Raw genomic sequence first — 16,753 nt, 5'->3', positions numbered from 1 at the left:
AAATAATTGCGCGATATCAGTCAGATATCAATGGCCTATGTGGACGATTACGGGCTGATGACTCTGAACCAAACACGTTTTTTTTTTCATGAAGCACCATACTAGTTTGCGTAGTAATTATTCGCGAATTTCCAAAAGTTGTCGAAAAAAATTTTGTTGGTACTCCAAAGTAAATCCTAACTATATTAATTAATATAACTGTGTCTGTCTGTCTGTTACTCTTTCACGCCAAAACTACTGAACGGATTTGAATGAAATTTGGTATACATAAGTCTAGACCCTGAGAAAGAACATAAGCTACTTTTTATCCCGAAATTCCCACGGGAAAACTTTTTAAGGCGAAGCGAAGCTCGCGGGAACAGCTACTAAATAAATAAACAAAAGTTGTTCAGAATGACCCCCTGAATCAACCCATTTCGGCTTAGTTTGTGACAAGGTGTTGCCAAAAGTATAACTATAACTATAACAATAAAGTATCAAATAAATAAATAAATAAATACCTTCAAAAGCAGCAGTTGTTGCTTGAAGTCGGTCTCTGCGAAGGTGATGGAGGCTGCGCAGGAGATGTTGGCGGCCTCCAGCTGCGTCACCAGCTCGTTGACCGCCAGCGAGTACACCTCCTCGTTCTGGGAGAAGGCTGTCACGGTGTCCCAGCCGTATTGTCTGCGGGTGGAGGGGGTTATTGCAGCTGTGAACTTAGTGAGTTTTGGAAGAAGAGTGGTTGGTCAAAATGATGAGCTGATACACCCCCTTTCCGCCTGTGTAGTGTTGGCAGATACCGATTTACATATAAAATGCACACCCGATAAAAAATCGGCCCAACGTGGGCCCAACAGACGACATAGTGGAAACGACGGGTTACACTTTTATGCAATGTTACTCAGTATTAAATATAAATAACATATAATCGATTAAAAAAAAATGTGATAAATTCGCAAAATATTTTAAACCATTCAGTAAGATGAAAAATCATCTTGCATTTGTCCTTTAGATAAATATTGCCTTATTATTCAATGAAAAAAGGGGGCCAAAGTATGTTTATGTTTGTTATGTTTGACCCATACCTAAGGACATTTGTAATCCATATTTGTTAATGCAAAGGATACTAAGAGATGCATACGTATTCCAATCGATCATAGATGCTATTCCGTTCACGTTATCGAGAAATAGTAAACACAAATGGGAAGATGGATAGAGATGCATCGATAATCTAATTCTACACCAAGTAAGTAGATTTTTAGAGATCTCTGCATAATCGTTGAGTAATCCTCAAAAATAAGTAGGTAACAACAAATGAAAATAAATATGTTAATGTATTCAGTAGTACAGACAATATGAATAACCTTGAAACTGAACTGATTATCCAGATTTCGCAATATGAAATCTACAATACTCATAGAAACAGCTCCCTTCGTTAGTGTAATCCACCGTTGTTTACACAACGATTGGATGAGAACAAACAGGGATCACTTGCTTTACCAGATAAATGGAATAGCGAAGCAGGAGTATGTATGCTGGTTCTACCGGGGGGTTACTCCGAGTTTCGCTGCGTGTGTGCGAGGTATGTTTGCGGAGGATAGTGCCGCTTCAATTTCGTAGACTCGATAGCTGCAGCTGTTGGTGGCTGTTACTCTCGTATAGAGCTCAGTTCGAACACAATGCTTTGGCAAATTAAATCGTTGATCAATACCAGAAAGTGTTAGGTCTGTGGCTATAATAAGTATGGCCATTTATTTCAGATATTGTTTAAGAGCGATATAGCTCGTTACCCGGTTTAAAAAAAAATTGCGAATGAGAAGTGTTTTAGCCCTGGCTAGTCATAATCGCTTCAGCATTCAATTTAACCGATATTTTATTATAACTTTTTTTCGATACTAGAATGTTCTTCTAAGGTCGGAGTAACCGCCTAACCCAATATTAACGTAGCTGGTTAATTATCCAATTAATTAATTACAAGTTTCTTGGAGTGTTCATTCGCCTCTTTTATTTGCAAAGGCAAAGGAAAAAGGTAAAATAAACAAGGATCCATCGAGCATTTGACTAAGCGTTAGCAAGTTCTTCGTAGTTTGCAACTTTCAGGAGCTTAATTGTCTAGGTATTTGTTTTAAAACAATAAGTATTCGTAGCCATGAATTTTTATGGTCACTGTTTATTAAACAGGATTACCCTTCTTGAGAGATTTAAGCCAGATTTAAAGTTTTAGCACTTGAAAATCTAAAAATAAGATAACAAGCCCTTATTAACCGTTTAAATGTTACCATTGTTAGATCTATACAAGATACGACAGATTTGATTGTCGATTGATAATGACCAGCTGCCACGACACGTGTTTGTTATCGACGTCGTTCAATGCGCGTTCCAATTACAACGCCGTTTTTATTATTCTTTTAAGTCACGATAATTAAAGTGATGTTTATCTTGGTGGATAACGAACCCATGTAGCGGCAGCAGTAGTGGTAGCCCCACTGGTGATGCCAATTACCTGATGAAGGCGATCCGCGCAGGATTGTGCGAGGAGTCCGGGGCCACCGTGCGGCAGAACAGGGGGAACTCACTGCGGTCACTCAGCGCTGGTGATGTGGACCCGAATGAGACCTGGTGAAGGAGCGAGATAGCGTTATGTAGGGGAGAAGAAGTTTGAGTGAGACGGTGGGTGTCAGGAGGGTTTGTTTTTGTCTTATAAGTAGTATTGACGTCGGACGACCGGGTGGTTAGTTCTAGTAGATATGAATAGTCCTTACCTACATATTACAATGAATATAATAATGGTGATAAATAGAGATAGCGTTATGTAGGGGATTGAGGGTTGAGTTAGACGGTGAATAGATAGGATGAAGGTGTGTTTTTATGTTATAGGTAGTTAGTGTGAGTACTAATCGGTGGTTAGTACTAGTAGGGTACGCATAGTACCTACATCTTTTAATGAACGGTTTCTTTTAATATTGTTCAATAATTTTCACGTATAGACTTAAAGGTATACATTGTAATTTTTCCAACAAATTGTTGGAAATTGTAACAGTACTTAGTATGCATGGCTACCGTACTGAACACATACAAATAAATAGTCCTGGGTCTCAACTATTGCTCTTCTATCGCGTAATACCCAATCGTATTGGTCGGCCGTCCCAACGGGCTATGGAGTGATGGAACAGAGAGTGCTCTTGTGTAAAGCGCACACACTTGGCCACTATATCTGGAATGAAATGGAGCCTTGCTTCTAATATGAATTTGTGAGAATACAGGGTGTTACAACAGTGTAATACTAAGCCGAAAGGTGACCTCTTTGAGAACTACTTTAGAAAAATTGCAAGAAAAAAGGATTTTATTTAACCTGTATAATATACTGGTAAGCAATGAAACAGTTCCACCTGCCATTGTCTTTCCATATATCACTGGTTCTTATTCTTATAATTGGCACTGGCATGCCAAATACCAAATAATAATAGCAATGGTTACCTAACCTACACCTGTTAGACTCTTAAGTGCCAATTTCTCCATTGTCGGCTATCTAACCGACAGGGATTGATTTATAAATTAAACGTCATCTCCATATAAAATTCATGACAGATGTGTCAAAAGTTAACCACTATGGGTGGTTATGCTCTAACCGAGAATGGAGAAATTGGCACTTACAGATGCAACTAATGCAAACCGTTAATAAGCGATTTCAACCCAAAAGTTCACTACTAATTAATCGAGTTAGTTCGTACACTAACAAAACACTCATTATATTTTAGCATGTAACTCACAAATACAGTATTCGCATAGATTATGTTACATTATCCAGTTTCGATAACTAGCATAGCATTTAAAACTACTATTTCAGACATGATTAGTTATTTAGCTTCATGAACCTAGTATGTATAAAAAATTCTGTTATCAGCTCGGTTTTGGAGCGTTGACGATTGTGGGTTTAACTTTAAAATATATTTTATGTTACTCATACTCGTATAACTACTACACATGACAATATTCCCTAGCTTAGTTGTGATGATAAATCTAAGGATAAATTCTGATGTACAAAATTCACTACAAAAGTAAACATAAATATTTAATTAAAAACAAAAGATACTAACTAAATGAATAGAGGAGAAAGTCTCGGAACTTCTAAAGTAATGAACAGTTTGACTACTATTTAAATTTTCCAATGCAATTTGGCTTTTAACCCTGTGTTAATAGGGGCCAAATTGACACACTATTGAGTGTATTTAAACGAGCCCAGTTGCTTCGCTATCAAACAAGTCGTAGTTTGAGATGCATCGCAGTGTTGAGTGTTGCGCTTGTTAGTGAAAATGTAATTTCATGGTATGGATACCCTTCTTAGTGTATCACTTGTATCAGACAGAGTGTTTGACCCGCCGCGCACATTTGTGGGAAGTTCGTAACTAGTGCGCGTCGGTGTAAGAATTCATTGCACAATATAATAGTCACTAAGCATTATTATACCGTTGTAAAGGCAAGGTTTTGAAATGAAGCCATATGTTGCTGATTTCTGAACGCACCTTAAAGGTAAGCCTCTACCTTTAAACATCGCATGCAGCGGACACATCACACTTAATATTTATTGTATAGAAATTCACACAAGTGCGTCCAGTTTATCAGCATTGCCAACACCGTGATACATTTATGAAAATCTGTTTTGTCCGATACGTACGATACCGATGGGTGAACGCTGATCTATACATATACAAAATAACGTACAACCCAAAAAGTTTACAACATATTTCAACTGAGTTTAAAAAGAAATTTTTCAGACTACACTGAAAACCACATGACAAACAAGCAATCTGTTCATGAAAGTGTAAAATAGTAGCAGGACTATGTGACTAATGATCGAAGAGCGGTAATGGCTACGGAATGATAAATGATCGTTGTATCGTCGAGGAAAGCTGCGCTAACCACAACTCTATGCCGTTGTGTTAGAGGTGTCGATGGAATGATTTTGTGTTCGATATGTCGCAGCGAATGGGTGTGCTTTTGCGAATATGGTGACAATTAACGAGGGATAAGAAAAGCTATTATGAAATTGCAATTGTAAATAACTTTTTGTTCTGTAACAAAACTGTGAATGTATTATTGTATTACATATGGGTTTTCCTGTGAGTTTGGCTTTAATCCCGCGCTCTCGCAAACCCATCAGAATTATTATGATTAAATGATTTTCAAAAATCTTCAATGAAAGCCTACGGCTAGTTATTCATTGATAAAACTGTACAACTGTGTAACTGTATAACAGACAGCTGTAACTAGTACAACATATTGTTTAGAATAACAAGCTGAGCCACCCCCTTTTGTATTACAATACCTCTTTTGAATCACCCTCTATAGAGCAACATACAATGGTGTAAAACTTATAACAACCCTGTTTCTAGGTCGGGGAATACAAATCCACACGACTGGTCAGCGTATCTGGAAATAAGCTCCGTTTGTTTGCGAACTTGCACAGCAATAGTTTATGAGCTTTTAGTGTTTGCAGATAGAGTTGTAAGTGAAAATGTTCAGTGAGTTAGCTGGTTCATGAAAGTGTAAAATAGGCAACGGAAATGAGAACTAGCAAAGATTTCATTTTTACGGTAAAAAACGTTCTCTTACGTTAATAATATGTGCTGTTGGTGTCGCTCAATATTATGGACAGTGCCAAATTTATGTAATAATAGTTACATATTTTATAGTATATATGTAATAGTTAATTATTAATAAAACCAGCAAAGCCACCGGCCACAAAATAAACTAAATGCGTAGTTATAATATCACATATCTGGACCACAAATTCGTTAGAGTGAAGTTGTAACACAATTTGAGTGTGAAATTACAAACTATGACTCTAGTATAATAACCTGAAATAAATCTTGACCATCACTCGATAATCATCCGATGCTGGACATAGGACTGAAGTAACAGAATGTTATTATTGACCTATTTCATTAGTTCATCCTAATGAACTAAAGAAATATCGTAGAAAATTGGCCTACGAGCTACGCCGTAGCTACGCCGTAGCTCGTAGCAGATGTACGTAGCAAATATCGTAGCAACCGTTTCACGTAACGTTTACCTCACTGCACTCTCAGTTGTAGGCAGAGGGTGTACAGTGCTCCAAAATTGATAATGCGCATAGAAATCTTTGACAGATCGGTGGTTTTCGATTATGTGACACATGATATTGACTCCTATTTCTTTCGAACAAGGTGCAAAATGCAAGTGTTTTTTTAAGGCTCTTACGTTTTAATGATTTGGGTGTGAAGATCTGCATGTGCATTATTAATTTTGGACAAGTGTACACACTGTATGTTAGTACAAATATGTAGTAAACTCTGGGGCTAAGAAACCTCTCTCAGAGTGACAATGCAACTAAGGCCAGGTTTATCGGCCCCCAACTCTACTCTATATTATTATTACACTACACTGTACCTGCACAATGTTCCAACAGGGCACGATGTTGCCAATAGCCTCGGTGACAGTGTACATAACCAGGCGGTACCGAGCAGCATGGGCATTCAGCCTGTGGAGAAACAATACATGCTACGGGAGGTAGCGTCATATTTTACCTGCACAATATTCCAATAGGGCACGATCTTTGCGATAGTCTCGGTGACAGCAGTATGAGTAGGAGCATGCGTGCTTGTGTAGAGATATAGGACATGCTGCAGGTATTGTGGCATATCTTTGAATCCTGAAACCTAGCGCGGATGGGCGGCACTTTTAGCGAGAAGTAGGGTCGTAGTCTACGTTAGCACTCTTACGTACCTGCACAATATTCCAATACGGCACTATCTTGGCGATGGTCTCGGTGACGTCAGAGCAGGCAGTGCCGAGCAGCATGAGCATGCGGGCGGCGCGCGGCGCGTACAGCGCGTGGAACAGACGGTCCACGCCCACGCCCGGGTCGCACTGGGGGGAGATTTTATTATTAAAACAAAGCGAATTCAATGCTAGTAGAATTCTCTACCAGTTACATAGGGGGGAGAGATGTGATAAGGATTATATAGGATGGCATAAAGAAGAAAAGGTGACCGTTACATAACGCATGACGTATGCATGCTATTGATGGTGCTGCGAGCAATTTTGGCTACGGCGGCGGCGACGTCTAGCGGGTGTTGGTGTAGAAAAGCGCCATTGGCTGATCTACGAGATATATTTTATTTGTTTATGCTATTTTTAAGTCAACGATGTAATCATATTTATAGTTAAATTAATTATTATTTCCTTTCCTCACGGCATCACACATTCAAAAGCTGGACAGATTTTTTTATGTTTATTATTGTCTGAAAAAACCTGGAAATTGTACGGGAAACCGGAAAAAAGCACAGGTTGGATGTAAAATATAGTCCAATACAAATTGTAAAGCGTGCAAACATTGTGAAAATGGAGGACGTTAGGTACATGAATGGCAAAGAAAAAGTGCTACGATTAATAGCTGCTGGTTTGGGAAAGCGCCTATCGGTGTGATCGAAAATGGCTGATATAAATAATTTTGTTAGTAAATAGTGGCAGGTCGCCATTGCTATCAAATACGTTATGCCAGCACATTAGAAAGTAGATGTAGAACAGTGCTACTCTTCTATTTAGATGTTATTTATCTAAATGCTCTTCTATCTAAAAAGGTAGTAAAAAAACCGGCCAAGTGCGAGTCGGGCTCGCGCACAAAGGGTTCCGTAGCAGCAAATATAATATTACAGTTAAATCAACCTATCTCAAAAACTATAAGAGATACTTTGATCAAACCAAAAATCGTTGAAAGAGTTAATTAGCATGCATCACCTCTATTTTTTTTAGAATTTTATACCCCGTAGTTATAAAAATAGAGGGGGGGGACATACTTTTTACGACTTTGAGAGCTGATATCTCAAAAACCGTTCACTTTAAGAAAAATGTTTTTTAGAAAACTTTATATCATTTTAAAAGACCTTTCCATTGATACCCCACACGGGTATGTACATCGAAAAAAAAAATTTCATCCCTCAGTTACATGTATGGGGGGGCCCCACCCCCAATTCTTTTTTTTACTATTTAGTGTCATATTTTTGTAGCGGTTCATACAACACATATTCCCATCAAATTTCATCACTGTAGTACTTATAGTTTCCGAGTAAATCGGCTGTGACAGACGGACAGACGGACAGACGGACAGACGGACATGACGAAACTATAAGGGTTCCGTTTTTGCCATTTTGGCTACGGAACCCTAAAAATATGTCTGAGTTCATAATTTTGCTCCCCGATTGCCTCGACCACTTTTATCGCTAAAACTGTCGTCGCGTTTACTGCACTTAGTGAATCGGAAAAATAAAAAATAAAGTAGCTACTCGTAGGTACCTAGTATTTCTTAGATATACTCAATGGTATACAGTTTTTTATAATTAAGGTAAAAAATGTTGTTATCGGCAAAAGCAATCACTTGAACTATACTTGATAATAATCCATATATACATGTAAATAACTCAAATTCCTAGCACAGCCGCAAACAACATTTAATTAATATTTCAATGTGACTTGATTATAAAGAGTGCTGACTCCGCTAACATGCATATTTTTGTACAAGTGCTGAACTCTGACCTACTAATTACCGCGAGTGGAGCAGAGTAGTATACATACGAGCATTTTACTAGTGTTTTATGAAAAAGTAATGTTTTTGTGTAAGAATAAGCCCCTGTTCCACAATGTCTGGTTAGTCGCTACCTGTCGGATAAAATACATGCTGTCACTGTCTAAAAAATAATAACAGAGAGTGACAGTATGTATTTTATCCGTCAGGTAGCCACTAACCAGACATTGTGGAACAGACCCTAATCTTATAAATAGCGAGGTTATGGTCATCGATGAAAATAACGAAATATCACCAATGATGCATTTGTGTTTGGTTGAGGCTTCACTCCCACTCACTAAATTGGTCCGGGCAGAATACCAGCGTAGTGATTATTTAATTATAATCATGCTGAGTCAGAACCCTTTTGCTAACATGATAAATACACATCATGTTGCTTATCTATCTGTCTGTCTCATATTAATGTTGTGTGTTCATGTAATCTTAAACTTAATGTTAGTAAGTCTTCCTGTGTATGTGTTGTGTTAAGTAAATAAATAACTTATCTATCTATCATGCATCTTTAAGTCAATGAATACTTCTTAAATCATAAATAAAGTGTAAAAGAATCCCCACTGAGTTAAAGAGATGATGATAATTAGGTGACCCTCATTTTGACTCGATTGCTAATTAGAAATAAACGCATTAAACAAAATTCTCTAACAAAAAACTTCAAATCTACTTTAGACCCTCAAGGACCTAACAACAAAACACTCTTTCCATCAAGCATAACAAATTGATCGAGCAAAACATAGCGAATCCTTCATTACAGGCTCGAGATCCTTTTAAGTCCTCGGGGTTCCATTCTAACGAGATAGCGGGCACAATTTTCCGCCCGATGATATAGCGGCTAGCCCGCTTTCTGGCCAGCAAATAGCACCGGCCAGGCTCTATTCCAGAAGGCTGTTTTGTGAAGTCAAAGTCAGGACAGTCAGTTCAGAAGTCAGGGCATCACTTTATAGGCTAATTTCTGCACAATAATGTTATGTTTATGAATAATCATTTATGTTATGAGGAGAGGAAATGAGTGAAAATATGGGATCATACATTTGTTACTCCTAAGTTGCAAAGGTTTTATAAGATTTAAGTGTCTATCTGTGTAACTACCTGTTGTTAAGCAGTTACAAAACGTCTGCAATGGTGCATATTTAGATATTTGTTTATTAGAGATTTGCTTTGTGTTGTGAGACATCATACGAATGGAGGTTGGTTTTATCTCATTTAGGATTGTTATGTAACTGCAATAATATAATAAGGTTATTAAAAAATCATCACAATCATATTATCCCAATAACAAAATTAAAAACACAATAACTTTACCGCAATAACCACGATTAAACATCCAGAATAAGTCATCAGGACTACCATTTGTGCATGCAATAGCCCCGGAATGCAGGTCTCAAAGTACGAGTCATAGGGGATGTGCGGGGTGTGAGGAGGCGTACGGGGAGGGGCGTGCAGGACCACACATGCATCACATTCTGCGGACAGCGTGCATTATTTATCCCCACTTTATTTCTGTTATGAATATTTGCCGATAAATTGCTTGAGCAGTCGAGTTGTGGTGCAGTTTGTGGGATACCACGTGCCACATAACTTGTGATAAAACTACAAGGTGATAAAAGGAATATGTTGACATCAGGCAGTAGCCAACAAAAGTGACGTTGACATCAATTTATGTATCGTAGCAGTTCCTCCCCTGTTTGACGAGGTCCAGCGATTAATAATTAACAATACGATTAAAATCACGTAATTACACATAGTAAGTGTTGGATTCAAGACCAAAATTGAATCAATCCGTACTAGATATTTAGGTTGTAAATTCGTCTGGTAGTCTCTCAGCCATACAGATCGCTTTTAGAAAATCCCGGGAGAGGCCTATATCCAGCGCTGTCCTGAGTGAGGCTGACACGACCACGGCAAAATACGAGACACGATTCAATAAGCGACACCCAATTTCGGCCCCCCACGCCAGAGTTGCAACGTGGGACGACGAATCAGATTATGTTTTCACCAAGAGTGTGAATTGTGAAACAGAGTATGAAAGGGGAACTCGATTAATCTGGCTCAGCACATGTCCTGTTAGTTGGCTAAAAGCAAACTCGCCGCATTGTAGCTGAAAAGCTGAAATCCTGTCCTGTCGGTGAAGTAATATTGCTGGAGGGTTACTCTTGCTCGACAAAAAAAGAGCAAACGAGAGCTGTCTGGCAATAAGTACGTTGTTTTATACAGCCACATAGAGTCGTGATTAGCACAGCAGTGCTCCGAAGCTTCGTTTTTCGTAAGCTAGGGTGACCCCTTTGGCACGTATAGAGTTCGCAGTCTTGTACGTACTTATCAAAATAAATTAGAAACGGATTTAACGGTTTTACTGTTACATTTATAAACACGCACACATACCTATACTTAAAATATTAATTATATGTGTTACAGTAGAATAGAATAGGGAAAGGGCGCCTTCAAATTAGTCGCTAAGTGTCGCGCGTCTGCAGCGCTGCTGCAGCGCTGCAGCCGCGCTGCTGTCAAAATCCATATAAATTTTGTAATTTAAAAGATTAAAAGAAGAAAGCGCAGTCGCGCGTTAATAATTTATATGGAATTTAGACAGCAGCGCGGCTGCAGCGCTGCAGCAGCGCTGCAGACGCGCGACACTTAGCGACTAATTTGAAGGCGCCCTAATACTTAAGTAAGATTAATTGTGAAATGGTCTGAAAAAAATCTTCATCATTAGGACCTACTTATTCCAAAAATCTTACCTAAATTTTACCTTAGTGCATTACTTTGTATTCCATAACTCTCACAGGAATCCTTCTAAACTCTCGCTCGCGTAGAAACCCATATGAATGTAGGGTGTTGCAAAAACGGTATACTAAGCCAAACGGTAGGGTAAGCGCTGCTGCCTATGGATTGTTAATGGCCAATCTGTCAGTGGTAGCAGTGTCACGCTAGCAGTAAACTCAAACGCTCAGCTCTTAATAACCCACTGCTGGGGTTGAGCCTCCTTCAAAACTTGGTCGAGCTATAAAAGTACGCGTACTTACTCGTACGTCTATTTCTCACTTTAAAAAAATCCACGTAGGTACCATGGAAGTAGAAAAAAAGGCGGAAGGAATATCGCTAACTAAAAACTGAAGCACCCTAAGTAAGTCATTTTCATTATTAAGACGACCCCGAAACACACACATTCACACTCAAAGTAAGTCAGTTTGCCGCCGCAAGCCAATCAAGTCTCACTCTCATATCGTACCATTGTGGGGCTTCATTGTTTTACCAAGCGAGATTCTTTCCGCCTTTTTTTCTACTTCCATGGTAGGTACCTTAGTATCATTAGTGACAAGATGCAGCACGTATCCCGGCAGCAGGTTCCTGCGGTTGACGTGGTTGACGGCGAGGCGCGCCGCCGCCAGCTCCGAGCGGCCGTCGGGCCGCGGCCTGGCGCCGACTGATAGCTCGAAGAGGCCAAGGATGGAGATGGTGCGCGGAGACTGGGGCGGCGGTTCTGTGGAGGTGAGAATCGTTTCAGTGTCATAAGAAGTAGAATGCTTCTATTGGAAAAGAGAAGTCGAAGAGACCCAGGATCGAGGTCATGTGAGGAGACTGATGAGGCTCTGAGGAAGAGGTTGTCAGGTGAGAAAGGACAGCTAATCCTTTCAGCAGGTAAGAAGAATCTTGAGAATGGTTTGACATGTGAGCAAACTTCGAAGTCTTCTCCTTTTTACCGTGTCGGTGATAAATATGAAATACTAGTGCGCGGCTTGGGTTTGTCACCGTTTTGAATGGATAGCCAGTGACTGACGCCCTGGGCAGTGACTGACGATATTTTGACTGGCTAAGTCAGAATATCCCCCTCCCGTCCTCTGTGGCATCGCAACTAAATAATATGATCCCCCTTAATAAGTATATTGGTTAAACTGTGTCGTCGTAAAATGCACAGTCGAGAGGATGTGAGACGTAAACACTTCTCCAATTAGCGACTAATCACATATTATAAGGTGCTTATATACAGCCTGCGCACACCACGTAATACAGGGTGATTGTGTTCTGAGATTAGAGGATGACGTGGAAATGCAGCGTAAATCGTTTATTGTGGCAGAAAACTAATTAAGTGCTTAACCAAGTGAAGCGTAGATTTACATAAAATCCTTAATGAACACTGGAATATGGCTGTTTTACATTTACATAAAACTATTATCTTTTATTACAGTGTGGGGTTATTAAATTTTCACGCTGTAAATCAGTAGAAGACCTTTTTTTTAGCAATTGCCTTTTAGCATGGTTTAGTATATTTATCATTTAATACGAGTAAACATAAAAACCATTGCAGTTTTTGATGAGGACTGTGAAATGTCTCGTGGAGCGGACAATATCAAATTAGGCCTTGGAAATTAATAATAATCGTTTTGAGGAAAAATAGGCTTTTATTTTTATATATTTTTAAACCTTTTTTTCTGTTCAGTGATTCGTTTCGCATTGCTTTTAAATATAACTGTTTCAATCGGCCAATATAATGAATGATGGAGCATTTCCAATTCCTCAATGAAATTAATTTTATTTATAGCCAGCTTTGTGTATTTTAAACTGTTTTAAAAGAAAGGAAACAATGGATTTGTAACTGTGACCTAAGTCCTTAAATCTTACATCAACTATGGTGATAGGCCTAAGTATCTGTCTTTATCCGTCTTGAAGCAACCAAAAGTTCTCAGCATTTTCTGAGCTGCGCTTTATTTTTCTAAAGCCCCAGGTACATGACTAATTGCCCAGAAATGAATTGACGACCCTTGTACTCTGTAATCCCATTTGATCTGGCAATTCAGGAATGGTATTTAAAAGGACCCTCTTTAAGCCCACCCCCGTTTTGTGATCGTCTAACTACTGATCCCGGCTTCGTGAAATACTATGGATGTTTGTGCACGTTCTGTGAAGGATACCGTCATATCAAATTACTTATAAGCAGTTGTTGTCTGTATAGGTACTTAGTTTAGTAACGGTAAAAAAAGTCTGAAGCGTCCGTAGTCAAGCGGGCTTCAGTGATCGTAACTGATCACTGAGGTTAAGCAATAACTGGCACTGGTGACCGATTTCAAGTGGTTCTTTTCTGGACGCTTCCGTGCTTCGGACGGCATTTTAAGCCGTGGGTCCCGGTTGCTGCTTCGGAGCAGTCGTTTAGTCCTTGCTTGTGTTGGGGTCCACCAACCCGCACTAGGCCAGCGTGGTGGACTAGGCCTAAACCCTTCCTTCATTGGAAGGAGACCCGTGCCCCAGCAGTAAGGACGTAATGGGTCGTGATGAAAAAAAGTCTTGGTTTATTTTTTCGTTGCAAGGAATATTTGTATAAAGACAGACTTTCGATTGGATTCAGGTTTTGGATGCGGCCGAATTTCTGTTATTTACATAGATTTTTATATACTTAATAAATAAACCGACTTAATCATATCTGGAACACTATTGTTTTTTTTTGATATTTTAGTTAAAAATAAATCAGTTTATGAATTTATATGAAAGCTATTTCTTAATTAGTAAATAAAAAAAAACCATTTGCAAAATAACTCCTGCATTTATTGAGACCCCAACTCTGAACCGGCAGTAGGTATAATGCGAATAAATTTGGATGTCATGTCATATTTGGACAGATGGGTTCACGGGGTTTCGCCGAACGATATCCCATTATACAGGGCGGACTTTTTGGCAATTAATCATGATACAGCCTGAACCATTTTTTATGGAACATGCATCCGAATTTACATTGAAAGGTGAGCCCGTGTGAGCCTTGTTTATGTGACGTGGGCTCAAGTTATGTACTACAAGTACATACAGTACATACGTAGAAGGATGGTGGGAAATGGAATTTCAAATAATATGATCTCGTTTATGAGTGTAAGATATTAATTATTATGCGAAAGGGTCGACCTTTTTATCCTGTTAAGGTCGAGTGTATTAAGTCGATGCGTTGTTGTATAAAAAAGTGTTAAGTTTATGCTTGAGTAGTTTCTACCTACAGATAAAATATAACTGAAGTAAGTAATTTAATTGCTATTAAATAACAAATTACTTAAAAAATCAAAACATTATCACGTGACCAATGATAGAGAAAAATTACAAGCTCTAAGCTCTACTCTCTTTTGTATTAAAAAAGGCATTTCGACAAAACTGACAAATTTATACAGAATTTTTAATCATTTCCTCTAAATTAGTCAATAGAAAGTACCTAAACACAGCAGTGCAGCGCTGTTACAATACGGGCAAATACCTCCGATGTGGAAGCTTTACTATTTTGCAGCAAAACCGTATAGCATCTATTCTTTTTGCAATTTCACAGTCTTTTCCGGTGCTCAGTTTGCTCTAGTATTTCAGAAAGCGTTAGCGAAATAACGCAACTAGAGAAATAAGGCCAGCTTCTAGAACATTACATTGTGAACTCCTGCAAAAATAATTGTGCAATTACCTTTAGATAGTTTATTTGTTAGTGATGTCAAACTATCCACGAAAATATTAAGTAAGTAAGTATGATAAAGTTTTGACCTTATTGGGTATGGTTATTAAGATTTCAGACTGTAAACAGGCACTTAATTTATACTGCTGTATAACCGTTTAGTTGTATTTTTATTTGATATTTGAGCTTCTAGCTCATGACCATAAATAATTTCAAATTCAAATTCAAATAAAAATTATTCCTTTCTTTTATAATTCATTTAATTTTGTTACAAAACTTGTTTTTCTTTGGTATTTTTCGAGGCCTTTAAAGGTCTAATTTTTGAGAGGACACAAGAGTCTCTCCTGTAATCTTTTGTTCTTGTACTTTGAAAAGATTAAAATGTTTCATTGTTAACGATATATAAATTAAATTTCTTTTGAAAAGACTTTCGTTTAAAAATTCTCAGCTCAAGTTTCTAACCTCATTCAAATATAATAATTTGTTCTCGGAAATTTATGCACTTTCAGCGATCCCGCAGAATTGAGAACAGAATTTAAATTTAATACAACCGCTTTAGTTGGCAAATTGAGAGTTCAACTACGTACACAAACTTAAATAAAAAAGTTTATAATAAAACTAAGTATAATCACGTTTATAGTCAGAAAATTAGGTGAGGTCGTCAGCAGTCGTCTTTTTTATCTTTATCTGTCATTGTTTTTTATTCATAGAACTACGCGGACTCGGGCTAAACCACCAGCTTTATCGGAGGATCCTCCCTTTTCAATGGAGGAGTGGCACTGCGGGTAATACCTTCACTCCTCCATACATTTATTCACTTCCGACAGACTGTTTACTGCTATGGATAGAGATTGCAAGTCAGCTCAGGACAAAACTCTCAAGTTATAATCGGGAATACTCTTGTTTATTGTAAAGATTAGTTATACACAATAATATTTGTTTGTTTCCGCTATATATAAGGTTGCCTGTAAGAGATCGCTCCCAGCGATAAGGCCGCCTATTGTACATTAGTTCTAGTCTATAAGTATGTCTGATTTATGTGGTGTTCAATAAAGCAATACTCTATTCTATTCTATAATATTACTGCTACTTAATTCAATATTTGCTAAGCATCGGGACTCGCATGAAGCATAAACATAATTTTATCGGAACTAAACTCTGTCCGTACTTCGCCGCCGTTTTAAATTGTACTTTTTACAACGAAATTAATTAAAGAGAAAGCAATTTTATTCTCAATCCGCATCACAAAGAGCTCAATCTGCTCTCCTATCCAGCTGTAAATGATTTTATGGGCTATTAAAATTGAATAAAGTTAAAAGATGCCGGCTGAGTTAGTAATAAAATACGAATAAATTACTTAAAAATCTAGAACAGGAAGGAGTTTGAAATATTTACTATACCTATTCGGCAACATTTTTTCAATATTATAGAAAATGTTTTATACATCAAGTTTACAACAGTTATAAGTTATAACTGTTATATTTTTTAACTCAACGATTAGATATTAGATGGACGATAAACATTGATACGATATTTAGTAGATCGCATCATCGCACTGAATACAGGGTGCTCTAATACAAGCTGTCAGGCTGTTGAGATGTTGCCGCGCAGCCTGTGCTGTACTTGACAGCTTATTTCACTCGTGTATACCTAGGGTATCAATTTATCAGTGATATACACCCGTAAGCAGATAAGCGTTTCTCACATCCCGAGGAATTAGGTATATGCTCTAATTAATTAAC

At 38.1% G+C, this 16,753-nt stretch overlaps 1 protein-coding gene across 1 annotated transcript in view; it reads right to left on the bottom strand.

Moving 5' to 3' along the window:
- The window catches only part of LOC105385824 (gamma-aminobutyric acid type B receptor subunit 2), a 94,649-nt gene that overhangs the window by 18,108 nt on the left and 59,788 nt on the right, over positions 1-16,753 (bottom strand). The window contains exons 3-6 of the mRNA XM_048624381.1: positions 11,899-12,080; positions 6,745-6,888; positions 2,483-2,595; positions 501-663 (exon numbers count right to left, since the gene is read on the bottom strand). Of these exons, the coding sequence (XP_048480338.1) occupies positions 501-663; positions 2,483-2,595; positions 6,745-6,888; positions 11,899-12,080 (602 nt within the window). The remainder of the gene's footprint in view (positions 1-500; positions 664-2,482; positions 2,596-6,744; positions 6,889-11,898; positions 12,081-16,753) is intronic.

Source organism: Plutella xylostella, chromosome 12, assembly GCF_932276165.1.
Source record: "Plutella xylostella chromosome 12, ilPluXylo3.1, whole genome shotgun sequence".
Taxonomy (NCBI): Eukaryota; Metazoa; Arthropoda; class Insecta; order Lepidoptera; family Plutellidae; genus Plutella; species Plutella xylostella.
Note: the sequence above shows the minus strand (reverse complement) of the source record. Positions and strands in the feature narration are given on the sequence as shown.